General features: G+C 43.7%; 1 protein-coding gene across 1 annotated transcript in view; it reads left to right on the forward strand.

Annotated features, from left to right (window-relative positions):
- Positions 1-27,669, forward strand: part of PINX1 (PIN2 (TERF1) interacting telomerase inhibitor 1) — a 63,585-nt gene that overhangs the window by 4,358 nt on the left and 31,558 nt on the right. The window contains exons 2-6 of the mRNA XM_050314802.1: positions 1,139-1,248; positions 3,098-3,190; positions 3,516-3,594; positions 7,220-7,312; positions 9,869-9,945. Of these exons, the coding sequence (XP_050170759.1) occupies positions 1,139-1,248; positions 3,098-3,190; positions 3,516-3,594; positions 7,220-7,312; positions 9,869-9,945 (452 nt within the window). The remainder of the gene's footprint in view (positions 1-1,138; positions 1,249-3,097; positions 3,191-3,515; positions 3,595-7,219; positions 7,313-9,868; positions 9,946-27,669) is intronic.

Below are 27,669 nucleotides of genomic sequence, written 5' to 3' on the forward strand. Positions count from 1 at the left end.
TCGGAAGTTTGTTAAAAAAAACCTCCCCCTGTGCACCTGACAGTGCTGGTTCTTTCACAGCAAAACTAAACAGGGCAAAAAGTGAGTCAAACATCCCTGTAATATTCAGTCCCTCTGGCCCAGATCCCAAATCTGGTGTTTTAGGGAATGATGACTTCCTGATTACGATGAAAACACCTCAATGGGTTTGGTTTCTCCCTCACTTCGTGTGGCCTTGGGTGAACGGGTCATTTTTGATCCCTCGTTTCCCATGGTGGTTAATGAAGTTTGTGATCTTCCTGTCTCCCATCCTTTGTTTGTCTTGTTTATTTAGCTTCTCTTCCTGCCCGTGCTTAGGTGCACACTTGAAGTGCCTTGTTAACAGGGGTTGGCTTTTCCTCCTTGATTTCCAGGAAGCTATTCCTGGTGGGAGAGGCAAGAACACGCACGTGGGCCTGGGGGACTGGAGTTTCTTCAGGAATCTGCATAGGACAAAGGAGCTTTGATTCTCCTTTGGATCTCTTAACTCCTGCAAGAATTTTTAATGACTTTTCCCAATAAGTTTCCCCATTTTTGGCAAACCCAGAAGTTGAAATCCCACTTGTTGTTGTTCTGTCATCTCTGGGCATTTATATTTCATTTTTGATTTATTTTTTTGTTGTGAAGGCAAGTATTAAAACTTCTGTGTTGTGGTTAAAAGGAAGACTGGATAATGAATTTTGTCCAGAGCTGGGGAAGCAACACTGTAATCACCCTCACCCCCAGACTTCCAAAAATTGGAGTAAATATGGAATTTAGGCCTGTACACTTACATGGTAGTCCTTGAAGCCTTCCCTGAATTGCAGCTCATCCTTAGGGACAACAACTTCCAACTTTGGGGTTTGGAACTAGATGATCTTCAAGGTCCCCTTCCAACCAAGGTTCTATGATATCAATTTTACTCTGGCATTCTTCACATTAATAATGCAAAGAATTTGTTTTTGCTTATTGTTGGGTTTTCCGTTAAGTAAAATTAAACTCCCAAATATATTCAGCCTGGAGTAAGTTCTGGGGTGTTTTTTTTTTTTGGCAATGAGGAGCTGTAGCTGAACTGATCCCATACCAGGAACACCGTGGGAATGTCAGTAGAGCCTGTTTGAATTTTTCCTCCCTGTCCCAGCCCGGAGAAAGCAGAAGTGGTCCGTGGATCCACGAAACAGCGCTTGGAGCAAAGATGACTCTAAATTCGGCCAGAAGATGCTGGAAAAGATGGGCTGGTCCAAAGGAAAGGTAGGATCCAAAGGAGGATTCCATATCTGAAGGGTCTAAAACTGCCAGGGAGCTCTGATTTGTTCTCTTAAGCGCACAGAGAATTTGAGCAATGTTGGATTTCTGCGCTGTGGTGCAAAGTTTGTGACTCTCCTGCTTTCCGGTTTCTCTCCCTTCTTTGGCAAGTTCATGTCCCCAGAGAGGAGCAAGAGTTGGCATGTTAAATTAGGTGATTGATAAAGTCTTTTAAGTTGCTTTTATACTCTCAATTTTCTCCCTGCTTTTGGTTTAAAGCAACTCCAGGACCTGCTTTAATCTTTCACCTGTTTTTAAGTGTCGCTTCTGATCTGTTCCTTGAACCCCCAAAATGCAGCGTTCTGGGAGCTGAATCCCTTCCCAGCTCCAGCCAGTACCTGTGGGTGAGGACATTAGTTTCTGGCACTAAGAATAACCTCTGGGTTATCCTGCAAACTCCTCAGCTGCCCCTAAAACCACTTTTAATTCCACAGAGATGCCTCAGCAAAGCTGAGATTTGGGCCTGCACATCAGCGTGTTTAGTGCTAAGAATGCACACAAACCCCCCACTACCTTTATTTAATTCTCCCTCCTGTATTTCTTCTCCCAGACTTTCTTTAACAGGACTACAATTAGGATCATTCTCCCTTCTGTGAACACTTTAAAAGCTGTTCTTGCATTTCTCAGTGTAGCTGCTCAGTTTCTCAGTTGCCTCATAACAAGAAGCTTCCCACTGGAGCTGCTGGATCTTCCCTTCCAACGGTTACAGCTGTAAAATAAGGATTTCTCTCTCCATTCCACTACAGACTCAAACAAATGGAACCTCACCTCGATCAAATTAATGGTCAAAAGCCCATCTCTGCAGTGAAATGAAGCTGCTTACACTAGTCCTGTTACCAGTTGTGTTGGAATTGGGTCAGGGCAGGATGTGTGGCCGAGTGGCCTGTTTGCTTCCACACTTTTTTTTTTTTTTTTGGTTAGCAGGAGTTTCAAGGGAAAATTTCCACCCCAGGGACCAAATGAACTCAAGTGGATTTGTAATAGCAGCAGCCTTTTTCCAATATGCCTCATTCCTCCAAATATTAGATATCCCAGGATCTCTCCACAGGGCTTTTCCCCATTGCTGCACCACGTCCATGTTTATTAAAGCCAACACGCTTGGCTGGTGATTGGTTACTGGTGACAAATTAGGCAAAAAGCAGGTGAATACCAGGAATAAGGTTATAAACCAGATGCTTTGTCTTCTATTTTTTTAACCCTGATCATACAGTTAAGAAAGACAACACTGGACCTGAGAATTACTCCCCAGGTTTGAATGATTGTGGGTTTTAGGATGGAGAAACCCCATAGTTGTTTGCTCCAGTATTTCCATCAGAATGATGAGTGTGAATGAGGTGGAAGAAGTTGTTAATGCCCTGATTCTCCCCTGCCCCTCCCCTGATTCCTTCCCATATAAATTTATTCTGGATTATACTTTCCATGTGGATGGATCTGCCTTCCCAGTGACAGGTATTTTGGGGGAGAGGCCTCTTCTTTATATGTAGTGTCTTGTTTTAAAACTGTAAACACTCTGGGCTTGCTTAGGAATGTCAGGTGACTTCCTGATTAATCACCCAACTGCTTAATGTTGTTGCTATTTTAGTGTTTATAATACTTTGCTGGAGGCTTAAGTAGTAAATTTTAAAAACTGAGTATCTCATGTGTGCTAAAGCCTGTGAATGAATTCAGTTCAGGCAGGAAAACAAACAGCAAGTTGTGATTTCTCGTTGTATTTCTTTGCAAAGTCTTACAGTACAAAATCTCTACTCAGTCACTGCTGTGAAATCCTTACTTTTTACCTTTAAATCCCCCTTAGGGTCTTGGGGCTCAGGAACAAGGAAATCCAGAACACATCAGGGTGAAGGTGAAAAACAACACGCTGGGATTAGGAGCAAACATCAACCACGAGGTGAGAACTAGGCCCAGGTGAGGGAATGGCTCCCATTTCAGCTAAAACACAAATTTTTAAATGGAATATTAATGTCACATCTGGTGGTAGAATGTACCAAACAGGATTGTTTATGACCTACAAACACAACCCTTATAATTTTATCTCACTTTGGGGTGACTGTGCGAGCTGTTGGTGGTGTTATCCCCCTGTGGAGCTTCCCAGGGTCCCTCCACCCAGAAGGATTGAATATACCCGATTAAGTTATTACTTAATACCTGTTTTAGCAGAATTTGTGTTTCTTCTGAAGACTTTTGCCTTGTATTCACGTGGGTGATGTTCACAGGACAACTGGATTGCTCATCAGGATGACTTCAACCAGCTCCTGGCTGAACTGAATAATTGCCATGGACAGGGTGAAACAGGTAGGCTCGTGCTTTGCTCAAGCTCAGCAGAGTTTCCACTCTGTGTCCTAAAAGATGAGCTGAGGCCCAGTTTGGGCTCCTTGCTGAGGTTGGCAACTCCTCCTTCTCTCCCAAAATCGGTGGGAGCCAAAGGATGTGTTACCATCCATGACCATGCTGAAGTTTCTCTACCTGGATATGCAGATTTCTCAGTGGATCAGTTTTGTTCTCAGGACACAAATAAAGGCTTTTTGTTGAGGAAAGAAAACATAAAATGTTGAACTCGTTTATTTTATCCAGGATCGTGATATTTGGGACCTTTTCCTGGGCTGTACTACAGCAACACTTGTTTCTTTGTCCAGAGTCTGTCTGAAGGCTCACAACAATCACTCACAATTGCAGTGGTTTGCCTTCCTTTTAACAATGAATTGTCACTCCTGGCTTCCATGTTCCACTGGTTTCTTAAATACCTACTTTTCCTGTCCTTGGAGAGTTGCACCATAGCTTCTGATTCAGAGTTATGCATCTCTGCTTTGAGTGTGCTGTAATGTGATTTTTGTAGCCCTGGTGTTGAGCACACAAGTGAGGAAACCACAACTTTCCCAAAAGGGCTATTTATAAAGTCTCTTTATTTTTGAAAAGCTTCGTACAGCTTGACCCTGTGTTGTAAAAATGAAGTTGTGGTGGGTGTGAGCTTACAGAAAGGATTGGTTTATCCAATGGTTTATCACCTCTCCTTTAGTTAGACTCAGGTTTAAGTCAGATCATACATCTAAACAACTCTCTGGAGCTTAGTGAATTTAGCAACTCTTCATTCATTCATTCTTAACCTTTGAGCACTGAAGGTTTTCTTGGAGAGGAAATGCAGAAAGGTGAGGGTGGAAAATCAGTTAGCAAGAAGGTTTTCTAATCTTGGGCAACTGGGATTAAAATTTTGAACCTGATACTTTAAAAATACCTTTTTTTTGTTTAAACTGCTGTGTAAGTTCTCCTTGTGCCCTGGAGCCCTGATCGTGGGCTGAGGCCACACAGCACTCGGTGCTGTCCTTCAAGTCCTCGAGAGGTAGAAGAGCATATCACAGGGAAATTCCAAAAGTGCCTTTCTGCCTCTATAACTAAATCCTACCCAAGTTCCAACTTGAGCCATGGGAAGATGAGGAAGGTGCAGCTGGTGGGAAAACCTGCAAAGTGCTGGGCAGAGAGTTGAAGTGACATGCCCAGGGACACAGTGAGTCAGCACAGAGGCAGGTTCATTGAGCAAGGCTGTCTTGTTCCTAAGGCTGGGCAGTGTTCCCTGGGTCACTGATGCAAAATGCTCCATGAAAGCTGTATTTCTCCCTGCTTTAGTTAAGTTTTCCATCACTGAGAACAGATTTGGGTGCACACTGAAAATTCCTGGTCACAGACCCCTTGGGTGATTTACAGAAAATACAAAGCTCTCTAAAACTTGTTTTTTTGGCAGTTTGCTTAAGCTGGCAAAACTCATCCAGCAAACTCTGCCTGCAGCTGTGCTGCAGGATCAAATGTTACATTACTGGCCATCAGCCAGTCTCAAACTGCATTAAAAGTCAGCTGAAAAACTTCATTGTTCTTAAAGAGCTGCTGGAGTTGCCAGAGCTGGGTTGCAATTAGAGGTCGGAAGGGAAAGGCCCTGTGGGGTTTGATTTGCCAACATTCAAATACTCTCAGTGTAGTTTTACCTTTCTTTTCCTTGTTTCTAGGTGAGCACCCAGTGAGGGCAGGTTTAATTGGATTAGATGTTAGGAAGAAATTATTTATTTTGAGGATGGTGAGGCCCTGGCACAGGTTAACCAGAGAAGCTGTGGCTACCCCATCCCTGGAAGTGTCCAAGGCCAGGTTGGACAGGGCTTGGAGCAACGTGGGACAGTGGAACAGGGTTGGAACTACACGGTCTTTCCCACCCAAACCATCCTGTGATTCCTGGCTCTTTTGCTGGGATACTCAGTGATGAAATCTGTGTCCCTTTCCCATTCTTAAGGTGCAGAAACAACATCCTGGCTGTGCCTGTGACATGCCTTGGAACATCCATCTACAGAAATAACATGTGGCTTTCTCACTCGGACTAAATGGCTTTAAAAAGCACTTTAATATTCCTGCAGTGCTCACTCAGTTTGTCTGAGGATGTTTTTCCAGTCCCTGGAAGACACAGGGATGCACCTCCCTGCCCGTTCATTGCAAGTGCCAGCACGTTTCAGGAGTGAAATTCCTCCCTGGAGGCACAAGGCGGTGCTGCTGCGCCTTTCCCTGGAAGAGTAATGTGGGAAAGGAAGCGCTGTGAGAACCCTTTGCTGTGTAATGATCCTTCTGGTACGAGTAGCTCAGAGAACACACTTGAAGTGTCGTCTCTCTGCTCAGCATATTTAAGTTGTGATGCTTGTTTTCCCCACAGAACGTTTTTATTGAGGACTTTCTGTTAAAAACTGGGTTTGCTGGTCCTTCCTCTTCCCATTAGGGCTTAGTGTGGAAGTGGGAGGGTGGATCTCAGCCTTTTGGCACTGCAGGCTGAGGATTTCAGGTTTAGGTCAGTGATTCCATCATCAGGTGGCACTACCTATCAAACAGGGAAGTGCTGGAATTCCAGTGTCAGGAAAGCTTGGGCTGCAAAGCTTTCCAGGGTGGGATCACATAAAAAAGGTGACTCAACTTGGCCCTCAGGGTATGGGTTCATTTCCTTACCCATTCCCAGTTGCCACTGGGAGGGAAAAAACATCTCACCACAGTAACCTTTCCATGGAGTGACGGAGCAGAGAATCCTGTGGCGTCTATTTTCAGGACAAAACTAATAAAGTACTTATTAACTGTACAGCAGGTTAATTCTCTCCTTCTGAGATTTTTTTTTTTTTTGGTGGGAGAATTAACAGGCTCTGTGAGTGCAAAGAGAAGGTTTGTACCCCTAAAATAACCTGCCACAGCTCAGGAACGTGATGTCTCTACTGTTAAATAATGGGACTAATCCTTCATGTGGCTTTAAGCTGCTGCCAGTCTCCCAAACTTCTGAGTGAATCTGGGACTCAGCCAAGCCCAGAGGCCGTTCCCAGTGGACAGTTTAGATGCAATCCCTGTCCTGGAAACTAGGAAAATGAAATAATATGGATGTGGCAATTTGTTCTAGCTGGCCTGAGGGACAGAAAAGCTTTGCCACCATTCAGTTTCCTTAAACAGATGGATTAGCTTATGTCCAAATAAAGGTATTTTGTGTAGGGTTAGAAGTGGAAATCCTGTAATTTTTCCCCCTTTTTCTACCCAGACAGGTTCAGTATTTTATTTTGCACTATTTCTGACATCTTTCTCAGACTTTGGCACTGGGGATATTTTGTAACAAAGAGCACAATAAACCCTGACCTGTTATTGTTTCCTTGCCACAGAGGTGGATCTGCCTTAGACCTGGAGTGCCTGTATCTGCCTTTTCAAATTACATTGGATTGGAAAGGGATGTGGCAAAAAAAAATCAAGCAGTGACACGTCTCAGACAAAACCTGCCATGCTTCCTTCAGTGCTATATTGTGATATACTGTTGAGACTGGGTTTTGAGAGAGAAAGTTAAATACACTGGTGTTTGAATGTGATGGTCAAAGTGCCTCCAGCAGGGTTGGAACCTGTTTCTTTGGATTTTTTTTTTTTTTAGAGCCCTCAGTGAAAAATCAGAAAAAGACCTTCAGCCTCGAAGAAAAATCCAAATCTTCCAAGAAACGTGTCCATTATATGAAGTTTGCCAAAGGTAAGAGGGGTTTTGTTTTTTCATAAGCTCTGGCCAAGGTTAGAACAAACCCTGTCAGGGTGATCTGTTGCCTTCTGAAGTCTAAATCTGGCAAGTTAAATCTTGGTTTAGGAATACCCACTGCAGCAACTTGCTTAGAGCTATAATGTGCTGTCCCTCTTTATTTTGGGTAATTTTGGATGGCTTTAGGCTGACTTGTTGAATAAAACAGTTCCTACCTGAAGGAGCCACCAGCTGGATAAAGGAACAGTGAATATTCCAAGCTGTGGGTGCATGAGCAGGGGACGGGAGGGGGGAAAGATGATGATGGAGTGACTTATGACTTAAGATCTGCGTGGCACTATCCCCTGAGATCTCCAGTAACCCTGCTAAGAGATCAGGAGGATGGGATGAGGAATCAGATTAAACCTGAAGGAAGGCAGGAAAGCCCGCTTACGTCCACCAGATACTTTATGGGATAAATCAGGACAGTGGTCGGTGGCCAGAAAAACTATCAAAAACTCACGGAGTTCAGTAATTTCTTCCTTTCTTAGAGCAATGACATTATTTCAGTCATCCCTGGGTTTGGCTCCTGGCAGTTCTGGAATCCTCTCTCTGTTCCTCTGCTCCCCTTTGACACGCCCACGTGCACATAGTGTGTGTACCTGTTTCAGGGTATGGATGGGATCAGATCCACTAATGGCTGATTTATTAAACTGAAAGCTCTGTGCAGTGTTTCCTGACAGCAAATGCCTCTGCTGAAACAGAGCTAGTTGATGTGTGAATGGAGGTCAAATTTTTTTGTGTTGGGGTTTGGGATTTTTGATTAAACAAATTAGCCTTGGAGTCAAACCTGTTAACACGACCCTACCACTTTATGACATTAAACAATTAAATTGGTTCAGGCCTTGCAAGTGAAAAGGCCATGGCCTGTTTGAGGGAGTGGCAAAGAGGATTTATTTTGATTTGGATTTAACCTTTTGCTAAATATAGAGGAAAAAAGAAGTGTCTTTTGAGCATGTAAAATACAGATCAAGGCTTTCATATTCACAATATCCCTTATCTGTTTGGTCGTGTTTCCACAAGGCAGCCCCTTGTTTGCTTGCACCCTCTGTGGTCTAAACCAGGGAAATTGTCCTTTTTGCAGGGAAGGAGGAAAAAGTTATTTGAGAAGGGCTGGTGTTGTTGTGGCCCTTGTTGTTCAAGCCTGATCCTGCTTCCTTTCAGACTAAACAAGACAAGCTCACACAAAAGCTTGAGAAGGGAACAGCGACGACACAAAATGCAGCTTCCGTCTGCGGGGCTGGAGAGACACGGGGAGCACACACAGCCCTTGGATCTGGGAATACACACCAGTCTGAGATTAAAACACTGCGTGCAGCTGCTCTTCTAGCAGCTGTTCCACTGGGATGCTGCAGGAGGTTATGGATGTCAGCTGAGTTGGTTTTCTGTTAGAGAGAGAAAGAGGAGCAGGGGCAGGCACAGACAGAAAGTGTAGGGTAAGAGGAGGAGCAGGAGGATTTGAAGTGTCGTTTTCCAAACCTTGGCCAAGATAAAACTGAAAACAACCACCAGTCTCATCCAGCTTGCTTGGGTGAGGACATTTAGAGGCTGTGCAGTGAGGCACCAGGAAGCTGGGTCACACTTTCTCCTCTAGGTTGATGTGTGTGTTTGCCCTCTGTGGGCAGTTCAGGATCCCGAAGAAAAGAAACAGGTTAAATAGTCAGATTTTGGGTTGTTTGGGGTTTTTTTGTCCACTACAAGATTCATTTTGAGGTCAGTGATTTTGGAATGAGAAAATGAAGTGATTAAGACCCCAGTAGACTCTTAAGGAGTTGATCTGTCTGGACTAATTTTGTTTAAATCTTTAACTTTTGCTGAGCTTTTTTAAAAGGATTTTCTGAGAGAAGCTGTGGACAACCCATTATAAAGGTTTCTGCACTGTGGAATTGGCAAAACTTTTGCTTGAAACTCCAAATATCACATCATACCACACTCTTCTGCTTCCCCCTCCCTGCTCCATGTCTGATATCCAGTTAGCCACACAACAACCAGATGGGAATAATGGTCCTGCTGGGAATCTTTGCTTCACCCTTGAAATTGTTTTGAGTTGGGATAATCCAGTGTATCACAGAGATGGAGGTTTTGCTTTTCAGAAGCAACATCACGAATCAAAGTCAAGTCCCCATGGAGTAAAGATGCATTTTCTTTTTTTTCATTGTATGGAGGAACTACCACTCCCTAATTCTGTCAGAGACAGGGAATCCTCCTGAGAATCCAGAGATCCCACACATACACACATTTCCTCATGAGTACCTTCATTTAATGTCTTCATCACAGGATCACAGAATGGTTTGGGTTGGAAGGACCTTAATGATCATTAGTTCCAACCCCCTACCATGGGCAGGGACACCTTCCACTAGAACAGATTGCTCCAAGCCCTATCCAGCCTGGAGTCCCTGATTTTTAGTCACCTCCTAATAGTTGTTCACCTCCAAAAGCAATTCCTCTATCTCTGTGGGTTAGTTTGTGTTACCAGAATGGGATTTTTTTTTTTCCTCTCTTTACCCCTGCCAGGTAAGGACCTCTCATCCTGCAGTGAACATGATCTGTCCTGCATATTTGGGAGGAGACAGAAGAGTGGGAAGACACAGGTAAACAAGAAGCTTCACTTTTCTCTTGTTTCCTTGCTTGTTATCCCTCATAACAAAACAATGTTTAAATGTTTTGCTGCTAATGTGCTGTTTCTATTAGAAAGGCTGTGCTTGAACTGTGAGGAAATAAGAATGAATTTGATCCACATTTTGTGAATTACTGTGATGTAACTTCTTTGGAAGTTAAGCAACTCCAGTATTTTAATTTTACAGTTGTTAGGAAATGTACATCACCAAGGAGAATTTTGCTTCATCTGAAAGGTCGGAGGTTGGACTCGATGGTCTGAGAGGTCTTTTCCAACCTAAATGGTTCTGTGAAAGACCCATAAATATCCAAAGTAAAATTGGATATTCTGTAGCAACTGGGCAATCTCAACAAACTGCCCTTTAATTCTCACAAAAATTGGGAAAGGCTGAGCAGCTGCAAAGGATTCCAAGGTGGCTTGAACACTGATAAATATTTAATGAGGAGACCTTTCCCCTGACTTTGTGTAATGAGAGCAAGGTTTGTACTGGCTTTTATTTTATTTTATTTTATTTTATTTATGCATCCATTAGCATTTTGCACTTGCAGAGAAGAGACCTGCTGTATCAGTGTGTAAAATAACAGACACTGGGACAAAATCTAGAAAAATTCCGTGGAATTTTTCCGAGTCCTCTGAAATCTCCTGTTTAGAGGGAAAGAAGGGGCTTGAAGTTGAGTGGAAGTTTCTGGAATGCCCAGTATGTGTTTGACACCTTGCTCCTTGTGCAGTACTCTTGGAAATTGTTCAGGAACTTCACATCAGGCCTCTGGGAGCTTTGGGAGGAGAGGAATAAGGGGAGAATGTGCTGAGAGATCCGGGATAGTAGTGGAAATAATACAAGGTTTTTTACCTGTAGAATGACAGGGGAGCTGGTGAAGAAGGAATGGTGATCCAGCTGGGGATTCTTCCCTGGAAAACCCTCTGTAAAATAAAGAATATTTCTGTGGTATATCTTCACTTGAACAGTTTGAATGATTTGTGCCATTATCACGTACAGTGTTGTAATTCCAGTGAATCTGCTGTAGATTTTGATGTGGTTGGTAAGTTTATTGGTGACAGAGAGAGATGTCAAGTCTGTTCCTGAGTTCTCTGTAAAATACACTGACAGCTAATTAAACCAGGAGGCTGGAAGAAAGTTAAACAAACTAAGAACTGCCCTGTCTTGTCTGCCACTGCAAAAAACAGTGGGAACCTTTGTTACAAGTCATGTGGTTTGAAAGGTAAGAGCTTGGGACCAATCCATCAGGACCCATCTTAGCTTATTACTGTCTTGAAATAGGTAATTTGGGGACTTCAAATCCCTGACATTTGAAGAGCTGTTGGAGCTCTCAAATGCTGTGGGTGGACTTGCACCAAGGGAGCCCTGTTGGTTAACACTTCTGATCCCCTAAATATGCCATGGATTCCGTATCTGTTGAAACTCAGGTTTGGAAAGTGCTTCTCCTGGGGCTTTATCCTGGAGAACATTTGGTTTTTGATGGATAGACACTGCAGATCACGTGGATTCTAGGCTGCTTGTGAAGGGTGTATAACTCTGTGCATGTTTTTGCTAATCCCAGTGGTTGGCTGGTGGCTCCTGTGCAGATTTCCTTTTTTCCCCTCGCTGAAATGGTTCAAGGTTCTGGCAAAAAGAGTCACGGGCTGTTCCCTCTTAAGCACCCAGATTTCCACATGCAAATCCAGGCAGGAGGTAATGTCATTTGGAGCTGCATTGTCATCCTCTGGCTACTGTCTGCTGCTGAGCAGCCACAGGGAGGGACAGCCAGAGGCAGCACAATTGCTTCCCCCAGCCCCCCCTTCTCCTTTTCTTCATGGATCAGAGATCTGTGGAGTTTGCACACAACAAAAAATGCACTGCTCAGGCCCTCCAGCTCTGAGCAATTTCATTTCACTGCACCCATGAACTCTCATGATCCCTTTCCATCATGTTCCAGAACCTGGTCCTTAAGGTGGCACAAATGGAACTGTGAGGATTTGCAGGAGTTCTCTGTTGGCTTTCTGGTTTGAAATCCCTGAGCTCTGGGCACTTCCTTGGGGTGGCAGAGAGCTGACTACAGGAGCAGGAAAGTGCTGTCCTTCCTGGAAGTGAGTTGTTCCTATGTGTTCCTGTGTGCAGATAATGTAGGAAGAGTCCTGGTGTCCAGCAGAGCCCTGGGTAGGGCCTACAGGAAAGATGGAAAGAGACTGTTTACAAGGGCCTGGAGGGACAGGACATGGGGAATGGTTTCCCACTGCCAGAGGGCAGGGTTAGATGGGATATTGGGAAGGAATTCTTCCCTGTGATGGTGGTGAGGTCCTAGCACAGGTTGCCCAGAGAAGCTGTGGCTGCCCCATCCCTGGAAGTGTCCAAGGCCAGGTTGGATGGAACTTGGAGCAACCTGGGCTAGTGGAAGGTGTCCCTGCCCGTGGCAGGGGGTTGGAATGAGATGAGCTTTAAGGTCCCTTCTATCCCAAACCATTCCATGATTCTATAGCTTGAAGTCCTGTCTTTAAGGCTCTTTCCAAGGTATCAGATCCCTCCTCTTTGTTCAGAGGTGCACTTTGAGAAGCCTCCAGCACAGGTTTGATTTGGACTGAATGACCAATCCTCAGCTCACAACAGAGTTGTCATTCCACTCTTGACCTTCTGACAAAGGTATTCAGCATATTCACGTTTCTAGTTGTTTCAATCCGGGATCAGAACAATCTTGGGTGTAACTTCATGGAAAGATGCAGGAACTGCTTCTCCCAGTGACAGAATCGCTGAGGTTGGAGGAGTCCTGGAGGTTTCTGGATCAGTCACTCTGCTCAAAGCAGGGCCAGCTCTGGCAAGTCTGAATACAGGAGTTTGTCCAGCTGAGTTTTGATTGTCAGCCTTCCTTAAAGCCTCCAGTTCAAGTCTGTGACAAAATTCAGTGAATGGATGGAGGAGATCCCTTTAAGGAGCAGAAGATCATGGAATCATTAAGGTTGGAAAAGGCCTTTAAAGATCATGGAGTCCAAACGTCAACCAGCAGCACCACCACGTTCATCACTAAACCATGTCCATATCCACACTTTTATGAAGATTTTCAGGGATGGTGACTCCACTGCTTCCCTGAGCAGCCTGTGACAGTGCTTGACAACCCTTTCCACGAAGAAATTGTTCCCAATATCCGATCTAAACCTCCCCAGTGCCGTCCTAAGTCTGGCTGGTCGGTTGGATCATACCAGACTCGAAGATTAGGAAAAAGGAGGGAAAAAAGCAAAACCCAGGGAATTCCATCTGTGCTTATGGTCAAAGGGAAATTAATGGAAGGACTCAAGGCTCAGTGACACGATCTCTGGACCAGCAAGATAATCTGGCTCTTCTGAAGTGCTTGTCAAAAACAGTCACCTCTGAACTGGTGCTGTGATAAAGTGTCCCAGCACATCAGATGTGTCACAAAGCCACTGTTCCAATTAGCCCTGCCCAGTCTTTTCCAGTGTGGTCATTAGCAATCATTTTATGATCTCGACCTGTGGAGTAGCCTTTGGCAGGAGATGGTTTGTATGAACTTAATCTGAGCTGCCTTAACTGGAGAGCTGATCTCAGGCTCAGGTTTTCACTCAGTGGCCAAGGAGTGATCTGGGTGATGGATCCTTTGTCTTGTTTCACACCAGCACTGCTGCAGTAAGTGGGGAATGTTGAAACTTGGATTATCTACCTTATCAAAGGAAGAGGGAGTTGGCTGGAGGATTGTAAAGATTGCAAAAGAGTGGAATTGCAAAGGATGTGGAAGGAAATGCTGTTTGCCCCTGAGGGTCAAAAGGAGTTTCTCTAGAAGTAATAAAACCAAGACACAAGTTGAAGCTGTTGTTTTGATGGTTCTGGGATATGTGTTACTAATCAGAGGCACTTGCAGCCCTTAATTCTGAATGTCAAACACAGCAGTCCTTTTTTTTTTTAATTATTTTTGATAAATCATGTGCCCAACTCAAACCTCCTTAATAAACTACACAGGGACCTTTGTTTTTTAAAAAAAAAAAAAAGAAAGAAAATAAGTCAAAAAAACGAGGGGGGAAGAAAACAATGGCTAGGCTTCAGAGTGGACCTAAATTGAAAACGTCTGCAGTTTTTCCCAGGGAGAGCAGCAAGTGATCGAAAATATTGAATTGTAATTATGATGCTCTCTGGAGACCTGCAGAGAGGACCTGTTTTGCAGGGTAGGATCTTGCCAGACTGTTTTTTGCCCCCCTCCCCCTCTGATTTTCTCACTCACTCGGGAACAGTGGGAGCTGGGGAGACAGAAAAACAAATTCCATTAGTTCCTATCTGGTTGAACTTCCTGGAACCCCCACTATTTTTTTTTTTATTTTTTTTTATTTTTTTTTTTACTTCTCAGAATTTCCTTCCTCCATCCAGCTGTGTTTCCTGATGGAGCCTTATCACTGGAGAAAATGCTCCTGAGTGAGACTGAGGATTTGGGAATGAGTTACAGACGGTCTCAACTTGGTTGCTGAACAACATGAATCTGGCACTGATTTCGCTCTGGGGGCTGGAGGGAGTAGCTCTGATTTGCTCCAACTCGGTTTGAGGGGGCATAAAAACCTGAATGTTTTGCATCCACCTCACATCCATGTCTCAGGCCGTTCCATGAGTAATCTGCTTCCTCCAAATTTGTGTAACTTGGATGTAAAACCTGAGTAAGTTCCCTTAAGCCACCGAGTCCAAGTAGCCCGAAAGTCTCGAGTTTGCAGTGATCTCTTCCTTCTTAGTCATTAAAAAGTGGAGTGATCCACCCCTTTGCTTTTTCACTTTTTTTTTTTTAAAAAATCAGGAAATTGTCTTCTGACACATTTTGCAGAACTTCCTCAACTGACTTATATTTCCCAGCACTTATCAGCAAGGCATGTTGGCTAATCTTAAGGGACAGGACTGAAAATCCATTAAAATCTGGCTCTGCCATGGGCTCCCTGAAGTTATGAGTAAACTGAACATTCCCCTAGTTTTCTCTCTGCAAAATGCCAGTTTTTAGATTGATGTTTATGTTGATCACAGTTGTGACTTTTAGGCAAGTTACAACTTTACTCTTAGAGGTTTTTTACCTGTGACCAAAGTTTCTGTTGCAGGAGTCATACATAAATTATTTTGCTTGCTGTCCCTTTTTTCAGGGAAGAAAAAAAAACCTGCAGAAGAGAAAAAATTAGTTACAAATTAACATAGATTTTTCCACTGTTCTGCTTTGGAAACCACAGCCAGCATAAGGTATTTGGGACTGAGAGGCAGAACAAGAAAAAAAGGACATCAAAAACCTGGAGAGAGTCCAAAAGGATTTAGTAAAATGGGTGACAGGGTTAGAGGGCATGTCCTAGAAGGAGAGAGTGGAGGAACTGGATACGTTGATCTCAGAAAAGAGGCAGAAAAAGGTGACCTCTCTGCCTATAAATATCTGGGGGTCGCAGGGAGGGAGGAGCAGAGGAAGGGAAGGGACAGTAATCAGAGCAGGCAAAAGCCAGGAATGGTTCTGGGGGGTGAGAACTTCAATTAGAAAGAGGAAGACACAAACTCACTCCTCGCAGGCTTCCTCGCAGTGATGTCAGCAGGGCACTGGAGGAGTCTCCTGAGGGAAATCCCAGCTCCTCAGTAAGTGATGCCAAGAAGAAAAACATGAATTTAACACTTTTAGCCCCGTTGGAGAGGGCAGAGATAAATTGGGTTAATAAAACATCTCCCACCAAGGCGTTCCAGGAGGGCTCTGGTACTCCAGGTTGCTTCCCGGTGGTTGTGTTGTGCTTGGATTCTCTGTGGCTGAAGGAGGTGGATCCCTGTCCATGTGCACATGGATCTGTCAGCCTTCCCCATCCAGCTACCTGTTTCCATGGAATATTTTAGAATATTAATATCTAACCTTCTGCTGGGTTGGATTAAAAAGTTGCTGGAGAGAAAGGGGGGTGTGATGTAAGCAAGTGTCTTGGCAGACGTGGAAAATTTGCTTCCTTAAGAAATCCAAGTGAAAATGTGATTGCTGTCAGTGTGTTCCAGGGGAAGACAGTGGGGAAACACTGAGATAGTCCTTTAACATAACCCTTCTTTTTTAATTATACACTTACTGTCAGAAAGAGAATAATTGCATTTTTAGAGGAATTATCTTGTGCTGAGTATTATAATTATCCCCAGGCTCAAAGTGTCAGATTGGGGGTTAAAATTTAGAGCTGCTTATTCCTGTGTGTGACTTGACCATTTTAGCATGTTTCATTGGAAGAGGGAATATAATGTTTTCGAAGAATTGAGGAGGCAAAGGAGAGCATAGGTGTCAAAAAGGTGGGATTTGGTAGAAGACCTAGACATCTTCTCCAAGCTCCCCTCATAGTGATGAGGCACAGGTGCCCAAAGAGGTGCATCAGTTGTCTCCAGAGATGGGAAATGGGAGGTTCAGATTGGACAGCAGGAATTTTTTTCTTCATGGAAAGAGCTGTTAAGCACTGGAAGGGGCTGCCCAGGGAGGTGGTGGAGTCCCCACCCCTGGAGGTGTCCAAGGAAGGACTGGATGTGGCACTCAGTGCTCTGGGCTGGGGGACAAGGTGGGTGTCGGTCACAGGTTGGACCTGATGATCTTGGAGGTCTTTTCCAACCTAAATGAATCTGTGATTCCACATGAAACCAAACCCTTCCTAGAGGTTTGTGCCTCTTGACTGATCACAGAGGACATTGAACAGTCAGGTGAATCCTATCTAAGAAGTTCTATTCTGAACATACTCTGTTGCAGTGCAAAAGCTCACCATGGTCTTGTAAGCACTTGATTATCCTCAACTCTCTTGGCCTGATCTCTCCCTGTGAAAGCTGTGTTTTTTAAATTATTCTTACTTTTGCATAGTGGGAAGAGCTGGTGACCTAAGGCAGAGTCTGCAAGACAATATAATGGGGCTTTTATGCATTTTGTATCCCCAGCTTGCTCCTGAGTGGAGAGATTTCTCTCAGCCTCTGGTTCACTGCTGCCTTGACCAGCATGTCATGGATTTTTAGACTCGTGGAAGTTCTAACAGGTTACAGTGGCTTTAGTTCTCCTTGGGAGAATTATTATTGGAGAGGGACTTTTCACAAGGGCATGGGGTGACAGGACAAGGGGCAATGATCTTGAGATTAGGGAGTGGGAAGAAATTTTTCCTTGTGAGGATGTGAGGCCCTGGCACAGGTTGCCCAGAGAAGCTGTGGCTGCCCCTGGATCCCTGGAAGTGGTTGGACAAGGCTTGGAGCAACATGAGCTAGTGGAAGGTGTCCCTGCCCATGGCAGGGGTTGGAACTGGATAATCTTTAAGATCCCTTCCAATCCAAACTATTCCATGATTCCATAAGAATTAGCAAGGGCTTTTTACAATATCTGTAATGCTGCTGGTACTTTGTCCTCTCCAGTTTTGCTCTGCAGCCATGGACTGTGAAAAACCAGAAGGATCATTCCTAGGAGGTAAAAAAATACCTGAAAACCAGATTCTGCCAGCATTTAACAGGACAAGGCCTTTGCCTGAGGACCAACCAGGACAGGCTGGTGACACAAACTGACAAGGAGGACAATGTGACAGTACAGCTGAAGGGCTAAATCATGGAATCACAGAACAGTTTGGGCTGGAAGGGACCTTAAAACTCATCTGGTTCCAACCTCCTGCATCTTCAGTGTTTACAAGTGATACAGGTAGTGCTACAGGTAGAGCAAACCTGGCAGCACAGACCAGTGTCAGGCGGATCTAAAGCCATGTATAGCAAGTCAGAAAATTAATTAGGCTCAAGCTGTTAATTTGGACCATATTTCTAATATTGCTCCATGCAGATGAGATATTGTTTCAGGAACACTGGGAAAATTCCTTTTCCCAGCATGGTGTCCTTTTGATAAAAGGAGGAAGAGCAAGGTATTGATGTTTTGTTGCCTGTTCTGTAAGCACCCTGTTAATCAACTGGAGGATAAATTATTGCTGCTCAGGTATCAGCAGAGAGGGAGAGGAGGAGACATCTCCCAGTTTGGAAGAAATGGTGCTTTTTTTTCTTCTCTCTTCATTGGAGAAGAGTCTTGTTCCTTGGGGGGGTTGTTAGGAACAGAAACAAAACTGGGGGGAGCTCTTTTGATTTATCTTCTCTCCTTCCCTTTTGGTCACTTCCAGAGGCTTAAAAAGAGCCGAGTTGGCTTTAATGTGTTACCATTAGAGACCAGGAATTAGCTGGAATAAACCATCATTCCTCACAGTGAAAAATACCCCTTGATTGGCTAATTAATCAGTCAAAGGGGAATGACATGGCCCTCGGCTTGAGGGACTCTGCTGCACAGGTAAACAGGTCATTGATAAATGGTTTACCCACAAATTCATATATCAAGAAAACTTAGTCATTTTTTTTAAACTCCACTTGGTGTGAAAGCTGCGCTGCGGTTTTTTGGAGGTGGATTTTTGCTGCCTTTGCTTTTTTTTGCATTGTGGGAGCTTTTAAAGTTTTCAAATGGGAAGAGGCCAGTGAGAACTTTGTTACAATTCCAGTTCTGTCTTCAGAACTTGGGGGTAAAAAAAAAATAAAATCAAACCCTCAAGGATTTTTGTTCCTCACAAAGAGGGGGAAATCATCGTGGCTTTGTGTTGAGATGGAGTGGGTCTGTAATCAGCTTTTTGTCATTTAAATATCCTGAGGCTGCTCAGGGAGGGTCACATCCAGTCCTCAGGCACTGCATGGACAAAGCTGACATCCATAAATGAAATAATTGGGGAAAATGCATGGAGAAAGATGCAGGTTTGTGTGGTAAAAGGCTTGGACTCCCCTGATTTAGTGGCTTTTGGCATCCACGTGCTGGACCTTGTCAGGTAGATATTTTATAACACTTTATCCTGCAAAGATGGTTCCCCTGTGGGATCTGCACTGAGAGTTTAAGGAAAAAAGAGAGGGGAGGGGGAAATAAAATTAAATTAAAATAAAATAAAATTAAATGAAATTAAATAAAATTAAAAAGGGAAGAAATCCAGCTCTAAATTAAATTGCTTAAAAATGTGATCTAGAAACACTCGTAGACATGGGCTAAACGGGGCTGAAGCAGAGTAATCATGGAGGGAACCACAAAAAAGTGATGTTTGGCATAGATGCTTAACTGGATGCTCAACCCAAATCCTAATTGTGCTTTTTCCTTGTTTGCTTCTTGCTTTTCCCCTGCTTTTTTCTTGCCTTTTCCTTGCCTTTTTCTTGCTTTTTTCTTGTTTCTTTTTTCTTGACTTTTTTCTCTTTTTTTCCCCTGCTTTTTTCCTTGCTTTTTTGTTGCCTTTTCCTTGGTTTATTCCTTGCTTTTTTCTTGCTTTTTTCCTTGTTTTTTTGTCATGCCTTTTCCTTGCTCTTTTTCTTGCTTTTTTCTTGTTTCTTTTTTCTTGCTTTTCTTGTTTTTCTCCTGCTTATATCTTACTTTTTCTTAATTTTTTTTCTTACTCTTTTTTGCTTTTTTCTAACTTTTCCCCTTGCCTTTTTCTTGTCTTGTTTTTTTTTCCTTTTTTTTTTTGGTCTTCATTTTTAACTGTGTATACTGGGAGAAAATAACACACCAGTACCTAAGAATAAGGGTTTGGCTACTGGGGAATAAATTTCACCTTATTTTTGTCATGTGGAATCCCTTCCTCCCAAGCAGCCCTTGCCATGAGCCTTTGCTTTAGAGACCAGCCTTGGTTTGTTTTTCCTTTTAAAAATATTTGTCTCATCAAAGAGCTTTTTCTTTTTTTTTTTTTTAAAAAAAAAAAAGGAGGAAAAAAAAATTCCAGTGCAGCAGCAGTTCAAAACAAGGAAAAGTGCTTTTTTTTTGATCCTATCATAACAGGATTTGTATATGGAAGTGTGAACTAAGCAGGTGGTTTCCTGTTGATTTGAAAGCCAGGTGGGCAAGTTCTTGATGAGGAGTTGATGTCTCAGGCTGGTACCTGCCCTGATTTCCCTGCTGCAAGGAATGTGCTTCTGCTGCTGCACCTCAGAGCCAAGGTGATGGTCCTGTGCCCAGAGGAAACGATTCCTCTGCCTGGATAAGGTGGGATTTGGGCTTGACATCTCGTAGGGATAATACTGCTGTGAGAGTAAGAGGGAAATAGCACCATGTGTTGTCTCCCAGAAAGCAGGGAATGGAATATGTGCTGTTACCCTCTGAGGTGGCTGCTGGGTCCACTCCCTGCAGAAGCTCTGGGTGTTCACAGCACAGTCGGATTTTTGATGACTTGGTGTTGTTATTAAAGGGTGTCCAGCCTTTCTCCAAGGGTGACTTGGGATTTTTGGCTCATCCCCACTGGTTATGAAACTGCTGGTTGGTTCAGGTGGGTGAAGCAAACCAGAAGCTGGAGCAAAAGAAATGATTCAGGCTGAGAAAGTGCTTAAAATCAAAGAAACGGGCTTTTCCACTCCCAATCCAGTCTTTCAGCTTCTCTGCTGGATCGTTCTTCCTTCAGCTGTGACTGTTTGCTTCTTGTCCTCTTCAATGAGGAGAAATCAGGGCTGGAGTGTGAGTTAGTGGTGAACTGCCCCATCAGTGTCCAAGCTGGTCCATCAGCTGAGAAAAGAGGAAGAGTGTGATGGGGAAGGTGGTCATGCAGCAGGATAGTTGGTGACTTCAGTGCTCTGTTGGCTTTAGCATCATCTTTAAAGTGATGTGTCAGTTATCTTGATGGTGATGGTTTATTGTTCTCCCTCACGGAATACTGTCTGGAAAGATTTAGTGTTAAGGATGAATATTGTCCAGTTTGGATTTGTTGAGAGGAGAGAGCAAGGAAGCAAAGACCTGTGGACCTGTTGGAATGGGGCCAGAGAAGGACCATGAAGATGCTCCAAGGGCTGGAGCCCCTCTGCTCTGGAGCCAGGCTGGGAGAGCTGGGGGTGTTCACCTGGAGAAGAGAAGGCTCCAAGGAGACCTCAGAGCTCCTTCCAGTGCCTAAAGGGGCTCCAAGAGAGATGGAGAGGGACAAGGACCTGGAGTGGCAGGCTTGAGAAGGGAATGGCTTCCCACTGCCAGAGGGCAGGGTTAGATGGGATATTGGGAAGGAATTCTTCCCTGTGAGGGTGGGGAGGCCCTGGCACAGGTTGCCCAGAGAAGCTGTGGCTGCCCCATCCCTGGAAGTGTCCAAGGCCAGGTTGGATGGGGCTTGGAGTAACCTGGGCTAGTGGAACAAGATAATTTTCAAAGTCCCTTCCAACTCAAACCGTTCTATGACAGCGTTGAAATAAGCAACAGGAATGGCAGTGAAGGGAAGGTCAAGCAAATCCAAGTTTTGCTGCAGGGGAAAGAGTTTGATTTGAACAGATTCAACTGAGTGAGATTGAACTGAGCAGATTCCCGAATTTCCACGCATGTAACAGTGTCTGAGCTCTTCTCTGCCCTGGATTGAGGGATGTGACATCTGCCTGTTGTGCTCAGTTTGTTCCTTCTCTCCTCAGGGGAAGTTGGTTGTGCTTTCAGGTGTTTGGCTTTGGCAGAGTCTCAGTGACACGAGCCCAGGGGGTATCAGTGAACACAACCTGAAGTGTGGTGTGGCTTTGGAGCAGAAGTTGATGCTGTCTGAGATAATTAATTCCTGTGGAAGTTTGTTGCAGTCTCTGATGGACCTCCAGAAGGTTCTGCCTTGATGAGTTTACCCCTCAGGATCCAGAATGAGCAGGGCTGTTTGGTGACCAGCTTGGAGCTCCCTCAGCTGAAGTTAAGCACCTACACTTTGTTGGATGAACTTTAAGCTCCCATGATTCCATGAATCACTCCCAGGAGTGATTTGATCGTGGATAGTAGAGTGGACAGAGGACGAGAAGTGTGTCTGTCCACAGCATTCAGCAGTTCTGATTTAATTCTTTCTGATTATTTCTGGTTTCCTGAGATGTATTTTAAATGTTCTCACCAAGAGGCAACATTTCCCCAAGGTGCTAGGATGTCTTTTTGACAGCAGAATCCAACCCAGCTCAGGCTGACTTGATCACCTGCGTGTTACAGGTTGTTTTTTAACGAATGAAGAGAAGATCAAAAATATTGTCTGCCCTAAAATCCTGTTTTCCAGAATATTGAAGGTTTTAAATGTCACTCAGTGCTTCAATACTTGAAAGAAAATTATTTATTCTCAATATTCTTTTTTTTACAAAGAAATATCTGATCTTGGGAGTAGAAGAAAGTTACTGGAGTACAAGGTAGTCAAAGGCTAATGCTAATTAGGGAATGTTTTCTAGTTCACAGAAAATACCATCCATTTTTTTTTAATTTCTAAAAAAAATAAATTTTCATTTCAAATACTCAACTTTATATTTTGCAGTGAATATTTGCTGTTAGAAAAATAGTAATTGCTGCAAACATCTTGCTGTGGTCAAGTGCAAGCTTGCAGGTGCTTTTTCTATGGTTAATATTCATTAAACCACTATATCTCATAATGGAGTGAAAAGTCTTAGATGAGAAAAAAAATCAAGCAATTTTATTGTTTCAGGTAATATATTTGTTTGATGTCTCATAATATCAATGTGGCTTTTGTATTTAGTGGAGGAAAAGGAGAACAGTGTAAATAATTATGAAGAAAGTTGTTGTTTATTCCTTTAGCTCTTAACTGTATTAAAGAAACACCTTAGTCTGTACCAAACATTCCAAAGTGCCTGGAACACTTCCTGGCCTTAGGAAAATGGCTGTAAAGCCCTCTGAGTATCAGTGGATGTGGAATTTCTCTGCAACTACTAATGTGTTAAGACACTAAGAAATTTGATATGAAAGATATCAGAGACAATGTCCTGAATTCTGGTTTGATGCACAGCATTTCAGAGGCTACTAATTCTCTGTGTCCCTGCTGTCACATCCAAGCAAAAGATGCTTCCTCCCAACAAATTCCCAAATTATTTTAGAGCTCCAAATCTTTGTTTACTTGCCTGGCTCAGCTATCCCAGTGTCAGGTCCTTAATCAGTTTGTAAACAACACATTTCGCCCAGTGGGTTATTAAGTTCTCTAAATATCTTCCCTTTTCCTTGGGCTCAGATCTGTCCAGTGATGGCACCAGTTCAAAATTCAGATTATTGCATGAAGACCACCAGAATAGTTGCTTATATAAACCTTTTGGGGCCACTCAGCCTGAATCTGGGGCAGTGACATAATGAAACACATGACTCTGGGGTTATCCAGTTCTCAAATTTGCTTCCACCTAAAAATGTTTCTCCTCACAAATTGAAGGATGAACGTTCTGTGGGGAGCGGTTCAGCTTTGGCCAAAGTGACCTAAATTCAGCCTTTTAATACCTGTGACTGTGCTGGATGGGAGCTTAAGCATTCATTTACATTTCATCTTAAAAGCAGGGAGAATGCTAGGCCAGCCTTGGAGGTGATGAGAGAGGATTGTGTAATCCTACACGTCAGCAAGCGACTGGAAGAGGAAGTTTTTTGTTGGAACTTGCACACTGAGGAGGCACAATGTCCCTATTTTAACTTCTGCCTTGTTAAGCCTTCAATTAATCACTGCTTTTAAACTCCTGTCTGCCATCCCCTCTGGATTTGAGCATGTGATTTATTGGTGGAGGACATCACCCTGCAGTGGGTCCCAGGAATGTGGCTCAGGTGAGGCACAGCCAGTCTGGAGTCAGGGCTCTTAGGTTCCCTTTCACCACGTGCTGGGCAGCCTTGGGTCAAGTTACTTCCCTGCATCCCAATTTCCCAACCACAAAATCTGGGGATTGGTGGTTATGATTACCCCGTGGAAGTGGTATCAGCCTAATTTGTGTTAAATATAGTCATTCATGAAGTGCATTGAAATATTTAGGTGATAATTGAGAATTTTGAAGTGCAAAGTGTCTCACACTGCTTTAGTTTCTCCTGATGGTTATTTCTGGAGAGCTGGAAAAGCTGCTTAAAGTGTTCTGTAAGTGCTTCCCTGTTTTACCTTTTGAACTCCTCAGCCATGGTGCCTATATTGTGGTTTTAAGATATTGTAACTTAATTAAACTTTCAGAGATTCCTGGAGCGTGACTGTCTCCAGCTTTCCTGAAATCCCTGGAAAAGCAGAGCTGTTTACATAAAATCTGAATGGAAGAAGAGGGCTGGGGGGGGTCGTGTGTGCTTTGGAGCATCACCTGAGGGCACGGCCGAGGGCGGGAGTGGGGAACCCTGGAGATTTGTGGGTCTTGGAAAGCTGAGGTCAAGGCAAGAAGTGGAGAAGTGTCTTTACCTGCAGGAGTGTTTGTATAAGTGGTCAAGTGGAGCAGCAGCCCTTGTTTTGACAGCCAGGACTTAATGTATCACTTGGGCTGCTGATTCCATGACATCTCTTCATTCCAGACCTCCCTGTCCAGGCCTTACCAACCGGAGCACTTTGGGGTTGGGTGTTTTTTTGTTGTTTTTTTTTTGTTGGGTTTTGTTTTTTTTTTAATAAACCCAGTGTTTGTCAGTTACCAAATGGCAAAGGAATGCTCTGTGTAGCAACTGGGATGGATCCCATCCAAAGGCACGAAATGTGGCCTGTTCCTTTTTCCTGCGTTGTCGTAGGGAAATGGGCGTCTCCACGAGACGCCCGTCGGCAGAGCCCTCGCTCTTCAGCAGCAGGAGTCTGGCTGCTCTGATTTTAACACTTGCTACTAGAAAACAGAGGTTTTGTCACTCCTGGCAACTGGCTTTACGAAAACACTGATAACAATAAAGGGCTGCGTGCCCAGTCCTTGCGCTTGCTTTCTGGGAATCTTCCAGTGGAGTGGAGATGCTGCCCCTCAGCTTTAACCCGCTCACAGCGTGGTTTGGAGGGCCCTTCTGCTCCTTCTGGATCTCCACAGGTGTGAGCACACCTAAAGCACCTTGCAGGGACTGTGGCAGACACCGTTCCAATCACAGAATTAAAGTTCATATGAGTTTTGAAGCTTCTTTCTTCCCTGTATTAGCAGAATAGAATGCTCTTCACCTGAGCACAGAGTGGCTGAAAGGATGGAAACTGGTCACACTCTCCAAGGAAACCTGCAGGGCTGGGAACTAGGAAAAATTATCTCAAGTTGATATCAGGCAACAAAACGTTAGAATTTTGCCATGACATCTGGAAAGCACTTTTTGTTCCTATTTTTCCAAGAAGCTTTCATGGTTAAAAGTTTGGAACTGAGTGCTGCAAATCTCTTTTGTCCTAATTAGTGACCAATTTCTGTGGTACCTGTAACTGTCAGGCTGGTAGGAGAATTCCCTGTTTTCCTGGGTCTGAAGTCCTTGAAAGAAAACTTGAGATTGCACTCAAGGGACAGTCATGGTGTTTAACACCATTTCAGGGCCCTGACTCACAATCATCTTCAGGTTCTCATCCAAGAGGTACCCACTTCTCTTTCTTATTGTATCCTTCAGGATATCTTGTTGCTGTGGAGATCTGCTGATTCTGATGGATTCCAGGGAATACTCTCCAGTTGTTTCAGAGTTAAGCTAAATGGCTGAAACAGAGGGAGATTAATCCTGGCTGAAAGCTTGAGTATAGTGATGTAACATCTTAGAAGCAGGGGAAGAGAAAAGCCCCAGTGAAGGGCCATTTAACCTGCTTAAGGTGTGACCTATGCATTTCAGGGTCGCCACTCTCCATTGAATATGATGGTTTGGGACTGCAAATTTAAGGCTCCCACTAAATATAAATATTTGGTTTGAGCTTTAGGAACAAATGTCTTGGTTTACATACATATGTGGCAAATATCTAAAAGCTTTATATTATTTTTCTTTCCATATGGATGCTTAAATAGGGCATTGTGGGTTTGACAGTTTCTGCCTTACATTTTTCACAGAGCAGAATCACAGAATGGTTTGGGTTGGAAGGGGCCTTAAATATCCTCTAGTTCCTACCCCCCTGCCATGGGCAGGGACACCCATTTTTGGTGCTATTAAAAGGATTCATTCAATACACAAAAAAAGTACCCCAAGAGCCTTGGAAGGGACCACATGAATACAATTCATTCTGTCAATTAATGCCTCTTCCTAACTTTTCCATAGATAAATCTTCCTTCTGCCCCTTCTGATCACTTTCCTTGATCAACTTCTGCAAATAAAAACACCTTTATGTAGGAGATCCAAGCAGAAATCCTTCTTAAGGCAGTGGCTTTCTGTGTCCAGGAATTTATAGGCACCTCTTCCCCGGTGAGCAGCTTGGAATCAGTACCTGGCTCTTATTTAGGAGGGCATATTATTCACTTTTCTCCAACATTTGGGAAAGCAGGACGTGCTACTCATTTGAAAATCATACCAGCTCCTTTATCACTGCCAGTCACAGTCAGCAATGCTGCATTCCCAGCTTGACACAGAGGAGGAGGTTTGCCCTGAATAAATACAGGAGATAAATGGTCTTTCTGTTCCTCAGAAGAATTTGGGCCACTTCTCAAAGTTGGTGCCAGCAGTACAGTAGAGAGTGGCATGGTTAAAGTTAATTGCCCTCAGATTTTAGTTAAAAGTCTAACTAGCTTGTCAGCTTTGAATTTATATTTTCACAGTTCACTAGGGAGTGATAATAGGGAGGCTTTGATGTAGCTGGCTGGGTTTTTTTTGCTTTGTATGAAATGCTCCAAAGTTTAGTAAATAAACTTTTGTTGAGGGGGGGGCATAAGTGACAGCTTAAATCCAGCCAGGAGGATCAGGATATACCCTCCCTGAGGGGGCAGAGGGGCAGCAGGGCTGGCATGGTAAAGATTTCCATGGAACACCAATGCTGAGCTCTCTAAGAAACAACTCATCAGAGATTTGTTAATTAGGTGTTACCAGAGACTTGCTGAAACAGTGAAGCTGTGATGCACAATTAACTCTTTATAGCCCTGTGATGCACTTGCTGGTTCTCTCTGTTCTGGGAAGCTGAGGCACACTGGTTTCATTCCCATGGGACTCCCAAGGCTGATCTGAACAGCAAGTGTTTGAGAGAACAGAGATGTGAGACTGATTAAAAGCTCATAACATGAGACTGTGGCTTCTAAACCAAGAAAAACCTCTTTAAAGTAATTGTTTAGAAAGATGGACACTCTGCCTTTAATTGGAACCAAAATATACTTTCTTTATTGTTTTTGTAATGCTGGGGAGAAAGTTTGATGTTGGATTTTGCTCTGTACCCTCACTCTGTAGCCAGCTGGGAAGGACCCAGGCTGTTCAGTCAGCTTTCATATACATGAGCAAAAAGACACATTAGGATTTGCTACATCTTATTCTAATATTATTATCTTATTCAATAATATCTGATAATATCACTCAGAGGGTGGGAAGGCCCTGGCACAGGTTGCCCAGAGAAGCTGTGGCTGCCCCTGGATCCCTGGAAGTGTCCAAGGCCAGGTTGGAAAGGGCTTGGAGCAACCTGGGCTAGTGGAAGATGTCCCTGCCTGTGGCAGAGGTGTTGGAAATAGATGGTCCTTAAGGTCTCTTCCAACCCTAACCATTGATTTTATTATTGGTTAACTTTCTATCCCCAAGATTACTGGGGTTGGGTTGATACCTCCCAGCACCTGCTCACTGGTTGGAGGACAAATCAACTTCCAAAGCCTGGAGGCCACCCCTAATTCTTGTTAAAACCATCCTTAAACACTGTAAAAGCATTTAAATAGAGATTTAATTCTTCTTCCTCATTAAATGAGAAGGAATAACTTATTCTCTTGCTTTACCTGTTTCACCTGGTGATGTGCAAACAGACCACTGAGCTGTCGGAAGGTGCAAGTGGTTTTCTGGGAACTGCAGCCAGCTGTGTTTTCCTGGGTGGATGGATTCCATTCCCAGCATCTTACTGCAATAAAGGACTTGTCTCAGGGGGCTGCTGTTTTTTGGAGAGCTGT

This window comes from Myiozetetes cayanensis, unplaced genomic scaffold (genome assembly GCF_022539395.1).
Source record: "Myiozetetes cayanensis isolate MyiCay16 unplaced genomic scaffold, myiCay2020 scf2-11, whole genome shotgun sequence".
NCBI lineage: Eukaryota > Metazoa > Chordata > Aves > Passeriformes > Tyrannidae > Myiozetetes > Myiozetetes cayanensis.